Source organism: Ursus americanus, chromosome 11, assembly GCF_024610735.1.
Source record: "Ursus americanus isolate L20-20 chromosome 11, mUrsAme1.1.p, whole genome shotgun sequence".
In the NCBI taxonomy this organism is placed as follows: domain Eukaryota; kingdom Metazoa; phylum Chordata; class Mammalia; order Carnivora; family Ursidae; genus Ursus; species Ursus americanus.
In genome coordinates this window covers 24,913,930-24,931,850 of record NC_142137.1, presented here as the reverse complement: position 1 = coordinate 24,931,850, position 17,921 = coordinate 24,913,930, and the positions used below count along the sequence as shown (strand labels likewise).

Below are 17,921 nucleotides of genomic sequence, written 5' to 3'. Positions count from 1 at the left end.
AACAAAGGGCATCCCCAAATACATTCCTGAATTCCCGGCCCAGCAAATAAGGAAGCTTTCCTGTGGCAATTCAATTTGCTCAATCCAAAACTTATCTCCTTACCCTCCAGTTTTCAAGAAATTATTAAAGGGGTTGAGGGGGAACTCGAGGCCTCCAAACCATGAGAGCTGCAGGCCTCCTCTTCCTTTTGGTCCCGCTTTCCCAGAAACTTGCAATGAGACCTCACGGCATCTCACAGTTCTGGGTGAAGGGGACTGGTGTGGACATACCAGCTTGGGACATCTCCCTGGGCACAGAGGTTTCCTTCATGCTCCCAAAGCATTTTTTTTCAGGCTTCTATTACGTGGTACTCAAATTGCTTTTGAGACAGTTTTCCACTGTGTTTTAAAAGCCAGCCCCAGCATGTCTATAAACATCAGTTCATATTCCTGGAATAAATCTTTTTTGTGTTCCGTCCTACTACCCACAGGGGTACAGATGGCATGTTTTATGTGGTGGCCACTATTTACAATTCAACTCCACGGAGGCCCATGAGATGCCACAAACGGAGCCCACACAGGAAGACAGCCCCTGGGGCAGAGACATTTGTCCCGACAGGCCAGGAGTGCCAGGAAGGGACACACCCTGAAAGTACACGGGGAGCCTCTGCCGCTAACATACGTTCTCCATCGGGGCCGGCGGGGTCCTGGGCATTCCCAGGAGGCACACAGAGAGGCAGGCTTTGCCCAAGTGACTGTGGGCTGCGCTCGGCCAATGGCTGTAAGCGGGGGAAACAGCACACACGAAATGCCCAAAATTGGCCGTAGAGTTAAAAACATCAACAAAGCAAATCCTTCCCTACCGAGAAGGCTCGCCACAATCATTTGCATGTTCATGAGCATCTGCTAGCTGAGTATCAAAGTATCCTTCTTTCTATTCTGATGGACAGCCATTAATCACAGTAGACGTGACCTTGTCAGCACCTCAATGACTGAACAAGAGAAGCAGGGTTTCTGCGTGGGGGAGGAGAGGGGAGAGGGAGAGGAAGCCCTTCACTCCGAAGAATCCTCTGAAGAAGCCACTGCTGTCTCTGTCTCAAGACGAAGATAGCATTTGCCGAAAATGTCAACAGATTGCTTCTTGAGCTGGAGTTGTGCAGACATCAAAAGCTTATTTTAACAGGGCATTTTGCTTAAAATCACTTGGTTAGTTTAGGCATTTAGAATGCCTCTTAGTGTATAATTTGGATCAAGAAGTTCTTGTTGAGTTTGACTGATTTAGCATAAATCAGAAGGACATACTGGAAGAGACTCTTCACATAACCAGAGCCTTTTGGCCATTAATGTAGTAAAATTTGCTCTTTGTTTGTGGTGAATTTTTAATGGGGTCTTTTTTCTTTCTTTCTTTTCTTTCCTTTTTTTCTTTTAACGCAGCTTAGTTGCTATGCAGAGGCTTAGCGCTCCTGCACGGGGATCAGTTCCAGACTTTGGTTTGATTTGAAACAAGCCTATAGCAAATTTGCCTGAATGTGATTTCAAAAGGTTTTCCTGTTTTCCTATTTCTCTCATCAGGAGATTGAAGGAAGGTGAAAAGCAAGTCACTATTTGAGTTCAAATAAAGCTGGTTGGATTTTTCACAAGTATTTGGTATAATCCAGAAGGATGACCACTACCCCTCCGAAATGCCACGATAGCTCGCAAGGACCGGGTCTCAGGAAACTAATTTCAGAATGCAGATAAAGTCTCTTTCTTCCATTGTCACTTCTCATTCAGTCTTTCACTTTCTCTCTCCGTATCACGTTGAATAGATGTGACTCAAAAAGTTAATGGTAATTGCGCTCATCTTAATTTAGCAAAGAGAAAGAGAGAGAAAGGAGTATAATTTGCAGATCTGAGTGCAGGTCATTACAGGTGTGTTATATTAGTGTATTCATGAGCCTCCCGGGACAGGCATGCTGAGATATCCAATAACTTTCTTAATGTGTAATTACACACCATTGGACTATAATTGATTAATTGAAAAGAGAATGTAGGCAGATGTGAGGGCAAGACTTCTGCTGCTCATTAAATGAATATGTCCTTGCTTCTCTTTAATAAGTTAAGTGGAACTACTCAAAAGCAATTAAGTCAGTAGTGAAATTCATTAAATTTTAAGTAATTATTGGTATTAAATTCCATAATAAAATCTAAGACTTTGCGTAGTTCTATTTCAAAAAGAAGTATGATGATTCTGTGGGGCCAATGCAGCAGAATGAGGGTTCCAGAGAAAACTACATCTTGGACCCATTGACATTTTGTGTGAAAAATCACCTGAGAGAAAAAGAGAAAGAAATGGAGGTTGGGGTGGGGGAAGGCATTCTGGAAGCTCTGCTGGCTGTCCTAGACTAACCAGAATAAGTGTGTCCCTTAAACCTAGGCATGCAGCGGTGTTTCTGAAGTCATTTTTTCATTTAAAATCTTCATTTACAGAGTTCAAAAGGAATGGAAAAAATGCCTGTTTTTCACTCTAATGCCTTGAGTACTACTTTTGATACCTTCTCTAGTAGTTAAATTCAAACATAAACATGAATTATAGGGGGTTAAATGCGATTTGGAGAAAATTCTTTCCAGGCCCTATTCTCTCATTTGGGAAACAGACCTGAGCTTTTGGGGTCGGGGGAGAGGTTGAGGTATGCCACAGCTCAGGGAATGGCCACAGATAGTCCTCAGAGCCCGTAAGTGGCTTCCACACCTTCTGCCACTGTTCATTCCCCCCAGGCAACTGGACAACTCAGAAATGTGTCAGAAAGGAACTCAAGTGAGCCAATATGCCGCATTCCAGACATTCCTGACAACTCCCTAGACACAGGGGAGACCTTGGCGTCTGAGCTGGCTATGGAGAAGTGCCAATTGGGAGCCACATCGGTATGGTTTGTTCATTCATTCCTACAATAAGTATTTCTTGAGCACCTATTCAAAGCTTTTTAAAGATGACTTTATATCAATATCTATCTATATAGAATATATATAATATAAAGTAAACGTAGAAAGATCTTATAAAGTGAGGGGTGGAATTCTGTTAAAAGTAGTCCATTTCGTACTCATCCGGGCTGATCTGGTGCCCTGCACATAGTAGGCACTCAGTAAAAGCTTGCTGACCACACGAACGATGGAAGAAATCGATGATGTGGGCAGAGAAGAGAGCACGATAGTGTGTGGCACTTGCATAAAATTCTCTATTTAAAGTTTGGTAACAGTTAACATTAGACATGTTAACACTTGGCCAGGATAAGCCAAAGAGATAGTGATGATGGCTGTTGAGAGTGAAGGAGAATTGATTCCAGAACTTTATCTACTCCTAGGCTTCTGGTCTAACCATCAGCATCCTTAATAGTCCTGTCAATTCTTTCTTGAGGTAGAAAACTGAAAATGTAAGCCCACGTACTGTGGTCATTTTTTTTTTTTTAAACAGTAGATTCAACCACATTTTTTTAAACTTGTACTTCCAAATCTAAATATAACTTGGTGTGGTTAGTTTCACAATTTAAAAAGAAAGGATTGTACTTTTATTGTTTGCTGGGGCTAACACTTTAACGATGTTGAGACCCAGACTCCAAGATACAAGGCTGCGAGGCTGCTCGTCCCCATCATGGACCCTGTGAGAGGCATCCCCACAGCAGACTGACTAGACCCAGAGAGAGAGCAGGGAGATATGTGACTCACCATTCCCAGCGGGAGGGAGAAAAGCATTTTATGTATACCCTCATTCCTGCTGGGAGAAAAAAATTCCCATCCTCACACACACTGTAATTTTAGAAAGCGTAACTAAAGCTAAAACTAAATTAGACTAACTAGGTATATTAGGCTCAGAAAGAAAAAAAAAATCAGGGCATAAGGAAAGACATTACGTCTCATTTTTTTGTTTGCATGTTTTTCTGTTGTAACGGGCAATTTATTGTCCCACAGCTCATTTTAATCTTGAACGTGACCTTGATAATCTGTATGGGGGCAGCCCAACTATTTCAAAGAGAAGTTCTGACCCAGGGAATGTGCTCTCGAGCTTTCTCATGGTCACTAAATGAGGTTTTGCTCACACTGTTTTGGAACTTTGTTTCCTTTTTCGTTTTTACAACTGCAGCAGGTCCCAAATATATTCCAGACAGCTAAATCACACCAAAGGAAAACTGATTTATCAAATCAATAATTATGTGCCTAATTTGACATGTTCTGAAACTTATAAGCATATGAACAAAGAAGATGCCCAAAGAAGTGGATGATGGTGTTCATTTCCAAAAGAAAAGTGGTTTTAAATGGTCACATAATTAGAATAACTAGGAATGCAGGATTATAAAAATTTTAATTTGAGGGATTAAATAGCATACCCTTCTTGTATGAGACTTTTCCCCCCAAAGCCATTTGATAATCATTTAATGTTCTATCTTAGTAAACTCAATATATTTAATAAAATGTTTTTTATTTGATGAAGATCTTTAAAATTTTTAGGGTCATTACTGAGTAAACACCAGTTCTCCTTCTAGAATCCTGGACGTGCAAGGTATGAAGAATAAGCTAAGTCCATACAATCAAAAGCTACATATGGTAAGATTTTTGTCTTCATTACAAAAAGGCGGGGGGGGGGGCGAGATTCCACACTGTGGTTGAGCTTAGCATACATGCAGAGCTGTCCAACCACACTATGTTGTATACCTGAAACGAACGTAACATGGCATCAACTATATTCAAATAAATAAATAAATAAAAGGATTCTGAAGAGTCAGGTGGATTTTATTTATTGGTATTTCCTTCCTTCTCTTAAAAGTTGAGTACCGAAGAGGGATTTTATTCCTAAACTTTATCAGTTACCTTTTATTGACTGCTTATGATATGCCAGGCATTTTATATGTATTATCTCATTTAGATTTTACTTCAATCTTAAACAGCTATTATTTCTGTTTTACAGATGCAGAAAGTGACTTTCCCAAGACTACTAAGCTAGTAACCACATAGGCAGGAAGTGGACCAAGTCAGTGTGAGTCCAGGGCACAGACACCACACTGGCTCTGTGCTGTTCTTAGAGGGAAGGAATTATTACATTCTTATTAATGGAGGTTCTACCCTTCTTTAAATAATCCAAATTTAAGAGCCATTTTTCCCCCTAGTCTGTATTTTTACAGTTCCAATCACACTGATCCCTGAATCATCCTGGATCACAAATATTTGAAATGTCAGGGTCTTGCTTCTACTTTGATCTTGTTTTTGCCACTGACCACAACTAGCTACTTAATTAAGACTGTTATTCAAAATCTAAATTTACAAGAAAATTGGCTTGAGATGAAATCTTTGCCCGTTATTTATATTAGCATGGTCATAAGAACTTGGTGACCAATATTTTTGGACAGCCATTTGCAGCCTCTTGCCTTTCCAGCTGTGAGAAGCCTTTGTCCTCATCACTGTGTGCCTTGACCGTACTAACCTCCTTCTAGAAGTCTCCCATTTCCATCCACCAACCTGTGAAAGCACTGCTTTCATAATAATACTTCCTGGCTCAGGTACCTACAACAGAGCCCCACATCCTAAAACATCGAATGTGAAATTAGCTGCCTGTTTCTCACTGTTTTTATTATCTGACCACAACCTACCAAGGTACCTCTCTTACCCGGGATGGCCAGCAGCCTCTCAGCTGGCCCCCGCCAAGTGCTCGCTGCTCACTGCCCTCATTATCATTCCCCACACAGTCTTCTCTCTCTCTGGGATACCCTTCCATTGCATAGCCACCCTCCAAGGACCAGCCCAGGCCCTGCCTCCTCTCAGCATCGACTCTTGATGACTCCATCCCACCATCTCTTTCCATCCCTTCACTTCCTTATTGCATACAGAATACTTTAATATGTATTTCTGTTCTCTAATCAGCATACCACCCATCTGGCACTTTGCTATTCACTGGGAGTTCATTGTTCATAGAAGGACAGTTTGTTTATAAACTCCTTATGAGAAGGATCCACATTTTATACGTTGTTTGCACTGGAACACATGACTTTTAAGCACAGCACTGGAGAAACTGATAGACAACTGTCTTCAAAATCTGGGTCACACACACATACCATAACCTCCTACTTTCATACTCAATCCCCTTTTTCACATGTGTGTCTGTGATACTAAATGCCCAGATTTTTTAAAAAGGTTTTAAATCTTTATAGACATTGCACTGCGCTATAGACATTGTCTTCATGCAGTGTATACAAAAGAATAAATTAGAGATGTAAGAAACTATTTGGACCAAATTAACCAGGAGGAATATATCCCTTGAGAAAAGGTCTTTTGCGTGTGAATTATTAGGACCGGCTGTCTCCACTGGTAGCTCAATTTCCAACCTGGCTGATTGGATGACAGTCAGAACACTGTCTAAAAATCAAATGCTAAGGAAAAATGAAAATAAATATTTCATTACAACTCTATTTTTCCATCTTATTTATTTTTATGTATTCATATGTAAACATCAAATTATTATAGAAAAAAGACTGCGTAAATGAGATGTGTTAAATGCCACAGGCTGATAAGAATTCTGTAATGCTCTAGTTTATTTTCATTTTCCTTCATAAATGTATCCACATTTCCACACAGGACATAAAAATCTGCCTTCATATATTATATTTTATACATCTATATGCAACAATGTTACATAGTTTCAAAATTCGAGCTATCTGGCAAATATTAAATATTTCTCTAAGCCAAAAATGATGTTTAGTCCTTACACATTTATCAGACAATTTAGAAGTTAAAAGCACCACTGACTGAAATGGGTATGTAATGGAGGACCCCCAGTATTTTACATATTGTAATAATCTGGATACTTTTCATATAAAGGCTTTATCCTAGCATAGCGAGCAATATTTAAATATTGCCCTCTTCCCACCTTAGGCTTTGACACTTAAAAATGTTTATATGGGTTTCCCTTCCTTGTTCACACAAATAAGTGTGTAACAGATCTTGCTGCCATATCAAAATCAGATTCAAAATTTCCATAAAAATGAAACCAAACCATAGTGAGATCTGATCACTATAAAACAGCAGAGCATTCACATAATGAAGTTAAGGGTGTAACTTTACCTAGACAAGTGGATATCCTGGATGTGGATTATGAAACTTGAAGTGTAGGAAATGCACGCATGTGTACTTGTCTCGTCAGTAGGTTGGGAAATTCTCTAGCAGGTGTGGGTGTTGGTGATGATGATGGATAAGAGCCTCCTGATTTATAAAAAACATACTTTATCCTAAAGTAACCTAAAGCATGTTCTAGCGGGAAAAAGAAAGAAATCATCACTCTTCTACCAATGTATCTTCATGAATTTCCAAAGAAATATTGGTGGATGTGCAATCCATGGTAGAACATGAAGCAATTTTATGGATAATGAAGGAAAAAGTTGTGCTTATTATTTTAAACCTGGCTTATCTAGGGTCTGACTTAACTGGTTCAATATTTTGCTTGAGAAAAGGAACAAAGCCATCTGTCAGCTCCACTGAAGGGAAAGTATACAGCAGTAACACGCTCAGCCGTGACCACCACAGGCCAGCTCCCCACTTGAACTTGTCAGTGGCCGATGCACAGTCCAGAGCCAACCGTAAGCATTTTGCTTTTACCTGAACTAGAGCCATGGGGATATGTTATCGCGTGCATTCATTGAACAAATAACCACTGGGCACCGAGCTCCACAGTTCATAGAATCTATGTCATCACTGGCTGTTAAGATACCATTATTTTGGGGCGCCTGGGTGGCACAGCGGTTAAGCGTCTGCCTTCGGCTCAGGGCGTGATCCCAGCGTTATGGGATCGAGCCCCACATCAGGCTCCTCTGCTATGAGCCTGCTTCTTCCTCTCCCACTCCCCCTGCTTGTGTTCCCTCTCTCGCTGGCTGTCTCTATGTTGAATAAATAAATAAAATCTTTAAAAAAAAAAAAGATACCATTATTTTATAGCACTATTAGGGAAAAACACTGCCAATTAAAAAATGACAGGTCATCAGTTGTAATCTGCAATCCCGTTTCTGAGATGTTAAACTGTTAGGGGAAAAGTGCATTTTACAATCCACGAAATGCGCCGTGGGCAAGCGCAGTGCCCAAGGATACAGGGAGGGAAGACGAAGTTCCTGCCTCACAGAGCTCGCAGCCAAAGGCAGCCTCATCTGTACTTAAATAGAGGCTCCTCTCCTGGCTGTACGTGGTCATGCAGTAGGAGAAAAGAGCCCTCCAGGAAGGCCTGACTCCTCAGACCAGAAGACTGGGAAGCGTACAAAATACGTGATTATGAAAGAGACTTCAAGCCGAATGCCGTGAGAACATACATTCTCTTAAAGATTCTTGTTTGCCTGAATCTGTTCATTTGTAGCTTAATCATGGGCTTTTATCTTCCTTCTTCCCTTTCAAAATCCCCTCTCACCAGTCCCCTCTCACCCCCACATCACCATCTCCAATTCCTTGCCTCCCTTATTTACTCACATACGTCATTCTTCTCAACTCCAAATATCTTTCAGACCCTTTCCCTTTTTCTCCCCAGAGACTTTGCTTAGCTTGTTCTTCCAGCCATAAACCAAACACGTGACTGAGTATGATGAATTTTAGTCCTGGCTGGTTACATGTGTGCTTTTCTATTGATAATTGATATCCTATCTGATGTCTGGATTTGCTTGATATATGACCTAGAGTTTCTGTGAAGCCACCAGAGGTGAAATTTCTTTGGTATTTTAGGTAATTGTTCAGTTCTAGCAATTAAAGCAATGAGGAGGGATATGACTGACACCTGACTCTGGGTAATGGCCAGAAATCTCGAAGGATATAGATCAGCTCACTCTGAGGAATACAACAGTACTAAATCAAAAGAGGTCAGCCCTTTTTTAAATGGCCTTACTGATCACAAGAAGAATCCAAATCTTCAAAAGACTTAGCACTTATCATACATAATCTATTGCTGTCAGATTTTTAAAAACAATATACTCAAATGCTTATACCATTTTGAAAAATATGTTTTCCATAATCTACCAAATTAAAAAACATATACTTTGGTTCCTTTCCCCACAATTTATTATGCAATTGGGAATTCTCCAACATTACAGACCTTTCCGAATAAATTCCCCTTCCTGACATTCTCGTAGATGTTCTTTCTGGCTTCAGAATTCTCCCAAAGAATTGTTACTACAAGGAAGCTAGAAAGAGTGATTCTGAATTAATTCCTTAATCCCTTCATTCCGCCAACATAGACTGAATACCTTCTCTAGCCCTGGAATGGGTGCATCAGACCTGGACCGTACCCTGAGAAGGCAGCAGTGAGTCCTGGCCTGAGCACAGGTCAGAGGGATATGGGTCAAACCTTGGTTCTGCACCTGCTCACTGGATCCCCTTTCCACCCCCAGTGCAAGGAACATAACATCTCTGAATTTTAATTTCCCCACCTGTAAAGTGGAAATAACAATTGCTGTTTAGGGGCGCCTGGGTGGCACAGCGGTTAAGCGTCTGCCTTCGGCTCAGGGCGTGGTCCCGGCATTATGGGATCGAGCCCCACATCAGGCTCCTCCGCTGTGAGCCTGCTTCTTCCTCTCCCACTCCCCCTGCTTGTGTTCCCTCTCGCTGGCTGTCTCTATCTCTGTTGAATAAATAAATAAAATCTTTAAAAAAAAAACAATTGCTGTTTAGCAAAGTTATGGAGGATGAAGGGTCTAAAGGAAAGTATATAAAGACTGAGCACAGTGCTGGCATATTGGAGGTACCCCACAAAGGATGATTTCTTATCTCCTTGCCTTAACAGGCACATCCATTTGCTACTGCAGATATTCTCAGGTGTAAATTAAATTTTTTTCCTTTGCTTTGCTCTTAATTTCTTGGTTGCATACTTCCAAGATTAACAATTTTACTATTAAATGGTAGGGCAAGATGAAGGGGTCTTGGATCATGTAGGAGTCTTCCCTGAGAGTTATATTTAAAAAAAAAAAAAAAGCTTAGCTCTAAGAATTATTTGCATAATGTATCCTGTCCTCATTGTTCACAAGGAAATTTTGAGGCTTTTGCAGGCAAATGTGCACATCCAAGACTTTCAGATAATCTATTGCTAGAAAATGTGGCTGAGAGGTATCTATGATGTGTCTGAAAACAAGCAGGCTTGGAAGAAATAATCATAGTCACAATCACAACAACATTGATTGAGTACCAACTGTTTGCCAAATACTGTTCTAAGAACCTTATGGGTGTTCATTCATTTGCACCTCACACCAACCCTACTGGACAGATATTGTCCTCATTTTACAGACCAGAACATGGACATTCTGTGACTTGCCCAAGGTCACACAGCCAACGGGTGAAGTGGTGGAGATTCCTGAACCCAAACCAAACAGACTGGCTCAAGAGTCCAAGCTTTTCAGTACGACACCATACTATATTTTGAAAGTTTTGTATTCTTCTTCAAAAAAGTATTCCAATATTGCAGTAACTCACAAATCAGCAATATCTGCTACACAGCCAACAGGCATCTCTAGTGCCTTCAGCATAAATGAGCGAGTGGGTAGATGTTCCAGGGTTTCTCTGAAGTTACAATACTACATACGGGCTTCTACGCAAACCAACTAGGAAGAGACTCTAGTTAGAGGATAAAGGCAAGTACTCCCAGCATCTGCCTTAAGATTTGGTTTAAACTAATGCCATCTTCTAGTTTCATTTTATTAGTAATAAGGCTGACACTCACTGAATTTTTACTGTAAGATGCACACTTTTATGCATGATCCCATTTACTCCTCAGAACAACCCTATAAGGTACGTACTGTGTTTATTCTCATCTTGGTTAGAACAACACTGAAGCTCAGGGCAGACAGGGACTTGCCTAGGCTGCACAGCTGGCAGTGTGCAGAGCAGGCATTGCGACACCCACTCTTATCCACCACACCACACTGTCTCCCTTAGAGAACACAGGGTCCTCCACACCTGTCTCTGGCTCTAAGAACCGCTGCAATGCACTGTGTGAGAAGTCAGCATGAAAACCAAACCGCTATGCCTCTGACCTTTCTGTGCAATGGCCCGAAACTAGAAAGGCAAACATCTCCATGTCTTAAAAAAGGGAGCTTGCCAAAGACCAAGAGGACCAAGGGTCTCCAATCAAATCGAGGGTCCCTCACCCCAAGAAATGTCCTTATACCAATGCAGAAGCTGGGGGACTCTAGCCTTTACCCAAATGGCTTCTCCCCCAAATAAAGAAACTAAAAACAGAGAGTTGAAATAGGTTTGCCTGGTTGGGGAGTGAAGGGAAGTGGTCTACTGCGGTAAAGAGGGTCTTTGTACAGGAGAAGAAGGCTCTGAACCATGAGAGCACAGCAGCAATGGCTCCAAGAGGCTGGAAAGAAAGGGAAGCAGCAAACCAGAGCAGGTGAAACAACAGCACCTACGCAAGCAGAGGGCTGTGCGGGCAGAGCACAACAGCCCAAACTGAGAGCATCCCTTCTGCCTCTGCCCAAGAAGAGAGGTCTTGCTACAGGCATCATTGTGCCACCTCTGTTGGAACCTCCCCTTGCTTAGTCTAATGTTGGTCCTTCTCTTTCTAAAAAGTCCTATTTTTCTAAAACATATTTCAAAAGACTGGGGCAAAATAGCCCCAGACTAAAGGGATCTGGAGAGTGGGTGTGAAAATGGTGGGAAAGGCCAACTCTCTCTAGACAGCAACTGGTCCCCAGGGTTTTCTGGGTCATTTGACGTATTTGGGGCTGTTACAATTACTATTTCAGGAAACTGGTACATGGCATACTACCTACACAAATGTCATATGATATTTTATTTGATGCGACGTTAGTCCAAGTGTGTCACCACGAATTTACATTCTTGGTGTTTTGTGCTGCTCGGATGTAACATCAAAGCAACTGTGTGACCTCAAATTGAGCCAGGCATGAATCTGGCTTTTCTGTTACACCAAGTGTTAATTGGTTTATTTGGTTAATTACACCTATTTTGAAAAGCCTATCAAGTTTCAAGTGAAATGTGGCCGTTTCTATCACCTTTTGGGGGGGGGGTGGTTCTCATGAAGTCTCCATGATCTTGCAGGAAAGTGCTAGCCACAGCTGATAAATGACCGCAACCCCAGAACCGCCCCTTCACTGATGTTGTGAGGACAACATATACTCATGAGCTGGGCTGGGTTGCAAAGAGATCTGATTTTATTTTTACATAAATACATTTAGAAACAGGGGCCTGAAAGTAAAGAACTCAAGTCACCACTGCCATTGTGGTGTGTTTTTTACCTTCAGGGCTTTTTAAACTATCTCTGATTGTCCAAGACTTGCAAGGCTGTACGGAGCAGGGAGGGAAGAGCACACTGCATAACCAAGAGTCATTTGTTTTATGCATACTTAGTCCCAAAGCTCCAATTCCCAGTTCAATCAGTATCAACGGATTCTTTCTAGCCAGAAAAGTCGGGGAGCTAAAGTCTTACCAAAAAAAAAAAAATCAAAAAAGCTTCTTTGCTTACGATCCTTTGGCAGAATAAAAGGGGGATGGGGTGGGTACAGGATAAAGCAATAGATGAAGCAAGATTAGTAGTCTGATCAGTGTTGAAGCTAGGTGATAGGTACAGGGGAGTCCATGACATCACTCTCTCTACTCTTGTGCATGTTAGTGATTTTCCATAATAATTTTTTTTAATCCACAGAAGTACTAGGAATTTCCATGAAGTAGAGTGACTAAAGTCCAAACCTGATAGGGTGGTGTCCGTTATTAAGACCTGTGCAAATGAACTAGCCTGCCAGTTCACCCCGTTCTTCGTTCTTCAGGTACTCTCTACTCTGGTCAACTTAGTGTCACCTGAAGGGGGCTCACCTGGTCTATACTCGCCCTCCTCCTTGCCTTTGCCATGCTATTTCCCTCTGCTTGGAATGCCCCCTTCCCTTACACCTCAGCTCCAACTACCAAAATCCAACCATGTAAGGCCTAGATCAAAGGTATCCTCCTCCTTTGTTAAGTCTCTAATTACTACATTTGGAAATAACCTCTTCTTCCATTGTACTCCGGAACTTTGCTGGTATTCTCTTGGGCACAGCCGACTGTGTCATGATAACAATCACAACAATAAGAAGATTCGTCATAATAGTAGCTAATGCATACTGAATGTTACTAGGTACCAGGCATTTTAAATATGTCATCACTTTCAAGCCTTACAATATCTTCTGAGGTTATGACCTTTTATTATCACACTCTATAGATGAAGATCTGAGGTTCAGAGAGGTCTAAGAAGATCCACTGTGATGTAATGCCAGATGTGTCACCATAAATTTTAAGCCTTTGTGCTTACGATCCTTAGTGATACCACCGGAGTAATACAACGTAAGTTGAAGTCTGGCTGGGGCAAAATTCTAACTTTCAGGAAGACCTGAGAGCCCACATTCCTGATGACCACAATACTGTACATGCTTGTGCTTCCTACTGAATTGTAAGCTCCTTCAGGGAAGGGACTGCACATTTTTCCATTGTGTGTCCCCTAAAAGGACTGTGTAGTACAATTCCATGTATACAGAAGATGCTCAATAATGTCTTGCTAACTGAACAATGTACTAATACAAAGCAGTTCCGTACTAGCAGCTCTGCCCAAGGACCATGTCCAACTCTTGTAATCTAACTTTTGTCTACCTTCACAAGGAAATGAGATGGACAAATCAGCCCATAGAAGACCTACCTAAGTACCCCTCCTCCCCACCACCTCTGCTCACAGGCCACGAAACGAAAATGGTTTTCATCTTCTCCCTACACTGGCATTCTAAGTGACCAGAAAGAATTCTTCCCTGATGCTATTTTTATGCGGTCTCCCAGCTGTGGACTCCTCTGCAAATTCCCACCCCTGACAGCCTTAGGAAAAGCCAAAGGGAGTCAGACTTTGTCTCGGTGATGACACCGAGGAAACTGAGGAAAACAGGCTGATTGTTTTCCTCAATCAAACCTCAATCAAACCAAACCCCTTGAGTTTCCTTTCTCTTATTTCTCCTTTCAGGCTTCCTAAACCTGCTTTCTCTCCAACCCAATTACACGAGGCTGTTGCTGCTGTTCTTTGACTCTATTCTGACCTCCTTCCTGAATGCAGTGATGTTCTCTGGACTGGCCTCGAGAACAGTTGGGGAGTAGACCTGGATGTGTTCAGTTGCTTCCCCCAAACCCTCTCAACATTCCTCTTCTTTTAGGTACAGGTCTTCTCCCTCCAAGGACCCAGCTTCTGCTGTATTTCTGCAAGGTCTTACTCCCATCTGGCTTTCAAGAACTGAGAAAGTTCTGAATGATGAGGAGGGAACTCATAATATGATAAAGGTCCTCCTCTCACTATAGCTCTTAATCAAACTCCCACCATCGATATGAGCATTGTAATAGAGGAAAAGAAGAGGACAGAAGGCTTTCTAGTCCCAAAAGAATGAGGCAATAATGGTAAAGGGACCAGCAATAGAGGTGAAGTTTGGGGCAGGGGCTAGTCCCCTGCAGCTGGCTCTAAATGTTCCCTCTTCTGGACTCCCACAAGCCATGTTGCTGGAGTGTTCATGTGATGTGAATTTCTACAGCTTCCTTTATTGAAAGTTATTTGCCTTGGTCATAAATTTAGCTATAGCAGCGAAATACCCTGGCATGCGTATGTGCGCATGTGCACCTATCTATGAAGAGGTAGAAGGGGCTACACGGGATTGTGTTATATCAAACAGTACTCAAGCTTTATCTAATGTCACTCATCTTGACAGCCTCACATTTTCAAAATTAATAAAAAGCATAAGGAAGCTGCTGCACAATCACCAACCAAGGAATCTTGGCCACCAAGCTAAATATCTAGTCATCTGTGTTGTACATTAAGTGTGAAGGCACATATCACAGTTTGGGATTTAAATGGAAAAATCAATACCCTACAGGAGTCTCCGGTTGCACAGCAGATTTCTCTATCAGCCCATGCTTTGTTCGTCAGTGCCTTCTGATTACACATCCTTGTGCATTCCAGGCATGAATTCTGCTTTGCTTCTGTTTAGGTTACTTAACCCTCTTCCAAGAAGCAGAGGCCGGGGGTGTGGGGAAGAGGGCAGAGACAATAAACAATCACTAATAAAGTCTAAGGCAATGCCCAAGCTACCTGGCCAGGGTACTTTCTGTCAACGCCTGTGGCCCAGACAGTTAGCCGTGTAGCCCTCTGTCCTGATCACCTGGGAGCCTAGAAGCAACCTGTGGCCCCAGTGTTTTCTCCCAAGGGCCATTGGCATCCCCCACAAGGCTCCTCCACTTTCTAAACCCACCGCTGCTCTTGCTACAGGGAACTCGGCAAGACGGCTCTTACGCTAAGAAAGCACTTTGGAGCGGGACTTGCCATCTTTTTTCACGAAGTCTTTAAAAATTTGCTCTAAGCTGCACTAAGAAAACTCCAAGGACTTCCTATCTCTCTCTTCAGAAGGTACAAGTCTCTTTCATATAGAAACATAACTTCTCCAGGCTTCATAACCAGCCAAACACCACTGCTCTTCTTGCACTTGAAAAAATTAAATTTCTCCTTGGAGAGATAAGCTTGTTTTTTTCTCTTTATCCTCCTTTTTCCTTTATCACAGAAAAGTATGCTGATGAAAATAAAGCATTTCTAACAGCGACGAGAAGGACAAAGATTATATCAATCTCTCAAAACTACTGCTAACACAATATTGTGTTTAAGCATAGCAATGATTAAACATATATTTTCTCTAAAGACAGCTGGAAAAGATGTTCACATATATGTCTTACTTCCTCCTCTATAAACTGACCACAACCAGCACTCAAGCACGTTCATTTTACCAATAGATATTTTTTAAAAAATCAAATATGGCATGTTACTTTTAACAATTTCTCTAAAAAGAAGCAAGATACTCCCCAAAGCATTTTGATACCAAAACATAGCATAAATGGCCCCTAGGGTCTTCTGCTGGATAACCATAGTTATAGAGCGAAATATTAAAACGGAAAAGAATGAAAAAGGTTTCCCCCAAAACAGGTCACGCTAGCAGGCCTGGAAGTTTAAGAGCCCTAAGATAAAATATAAGGTGAGTTGAATTTTCAGAAAAAAAAAATATTGCATTTATAAGCAGCGAATTGGCCTGCGGATTGGTGGGTCAAGGGATAGGACACAGAGAGTGAGTGGTGCTATTGTAACCATGCAGTTTGTGAGCGGGGAAAGGAGTTTCTCACTGGCAGCGTCTAGCTGCTGCGGCTAGGATGGGTAAGGACGGTATTTTTCTCTCTTCTCCTGCTCTTTGGACACCTTGTTTTTAATGAACAGTTGGTATCAGAGCTAAGTCCAAAGACTGCTACATGTGGGATTGCCTAATGCGGAGACCTGGCAGAGCTGAACTGTGTTCGGCCAAAAAACCAAATAGAAATGAGACTACCTCAGAATGTAACAACTGAGCATCCTCATTCTCTTCCAGTGTTTTCATTTAGTTGGGGCAAATGTTTTGCTTTAATGCAATTGAAGAGAAAAGAACATTTAGGGACAACATAGCTAGATCCCTCATAAAGCTTCATTTTCAAAAGCAGTGTTTAAATCTCTAAATAAATGACAATTCATTCTCTGTTTACTTTAGGTAAACAGAAAATGCATTGCGGAGCACTCATTTTCAAAAGCTAATCAAGAACATTAGGTCCCAACAGATTCATTTAATAGAAATATAATAGGCATTCCTGCTTGCTTTTCATCTTGTCTTGCTATAAACGCTAAAATGAACAGCAAATTAACCCTGTGTTGGAACAGAGTCCCTGTCACAGCTAATACCCTCTCTCTCACGACCTGTAAACATCCCTGCATCCTGTCGCTGCTTTGACTTCTCCTACGTAGAAAAGACGAAAGTTCCTGATTGAGTTTGGCAAGAGCGTGTAGGAATACTTGAATTCTAAAGGGAGTACTGCGTGTCAACTCTGCTATCTTTCCTAGCAGAACAAAATATTACCATGTTGTCTCCTAAAATAGTGTACAATTAGGAAGCAGGAGGAAGAGTGGAGGTGGGACTGTTTTTTTTCCAAGCTGTATATATCAACTGTCTTTCTCTGTATTTTTAACTTTACTAGCCATTCTCCAAAGGGCTGGTTATAAACTACTATACAAAACAAGCTAATAAAGACAGGGCCATCCAAGCTCTATAATCAGATATAAAAGATTTGCAAACAATTTGAGATCGTATAATTAATATTCAGTGATATCAGAATTAGCATTTAGAACTCTATACAGAAAAACTATAATACTTCATAAATTATGTAATAATGAACAAACCCTTTCAAAAACTGTTTTCACTGTGCTAACGTAACATTCTAGACTTGTTGTAAGTATGTTATTCTTACAAGTAGTTCGCAGTTATTCTTGAAGGCAAGCCTTGGAGTTTCCTTAGCATAGTGCTGCTGGGGGAAATTTTCAGCATGTCCATCTTCATCTCTAGCCTGAAGGGAAATATAATGGCCTATTTAGGGACTTACAAATAATGGAAGAAAAAAAAGCTAAAAGCATAACAGCTCAGATCATTAAACAAACGGGAATCCAGAAATAACAACATTATTAAGAAGTTTGTTTAAATACGCAGTACGCCTTTTAGATATCAAAATTTGGGATTTATTTTTCTTTACATAGTTTGGTTTGAACATGCAAATTCATCGTGGTGTAATATTTTAAATGATACGAAGCAAACCAAAATCAAGTAATTTTGTCGGAAATTACCACCATTTTGGTCTTCCAGTGACTTTTTGTTGCACATTTAGGATTATATGACATACGTACGTGTTTAAACTTTTTGGCATGCTTAAGCAATCTCTAGATAATGCACTTTAAAAAAATTCTAATAGCAAGGCCATAAGAAAAGCAATTTGCATCGTTATATTTTGCATTGTAATACTATTAGAGATAAACTGATTCCCCTTGATTTTTAAATAAAGATCTGAAAGGAGCAATGATCTAGTAAGAACAATGATTCTTC

At 41.1% G+C, this 17,921-nt stretch overlaps 1 protein-coding gene across 3 annotated transcripts in view; it reads right to left on the bottom strand.

Annotated features, from left to right (window-relative positions):
• Positions 1-17,921, bottom strand: part of SOBP (sine oculis binding protein homolog) — a 158,304-nt gene that overhangs the window by 49,314 nt on the left and 91,069 nt on the right. For 2 of the 3 annotated variants that reach the window (XM_045806954.2, XM_045806955.2), the window contains exon 5: positions 17,296-17,391. The exons of the other annotated variant lie outside the window; for it this stretch is intronic. In XM_045806954.2, the coding sequence (XP_045662910.1) occupies positions 17,296-17,391 (96 nt within the window). The remainder of the gene's footprint in view (positions 1-17,295; positions 17,392-17,921) is intronic. 3 annotated transcript variants of the gene reach the window in all.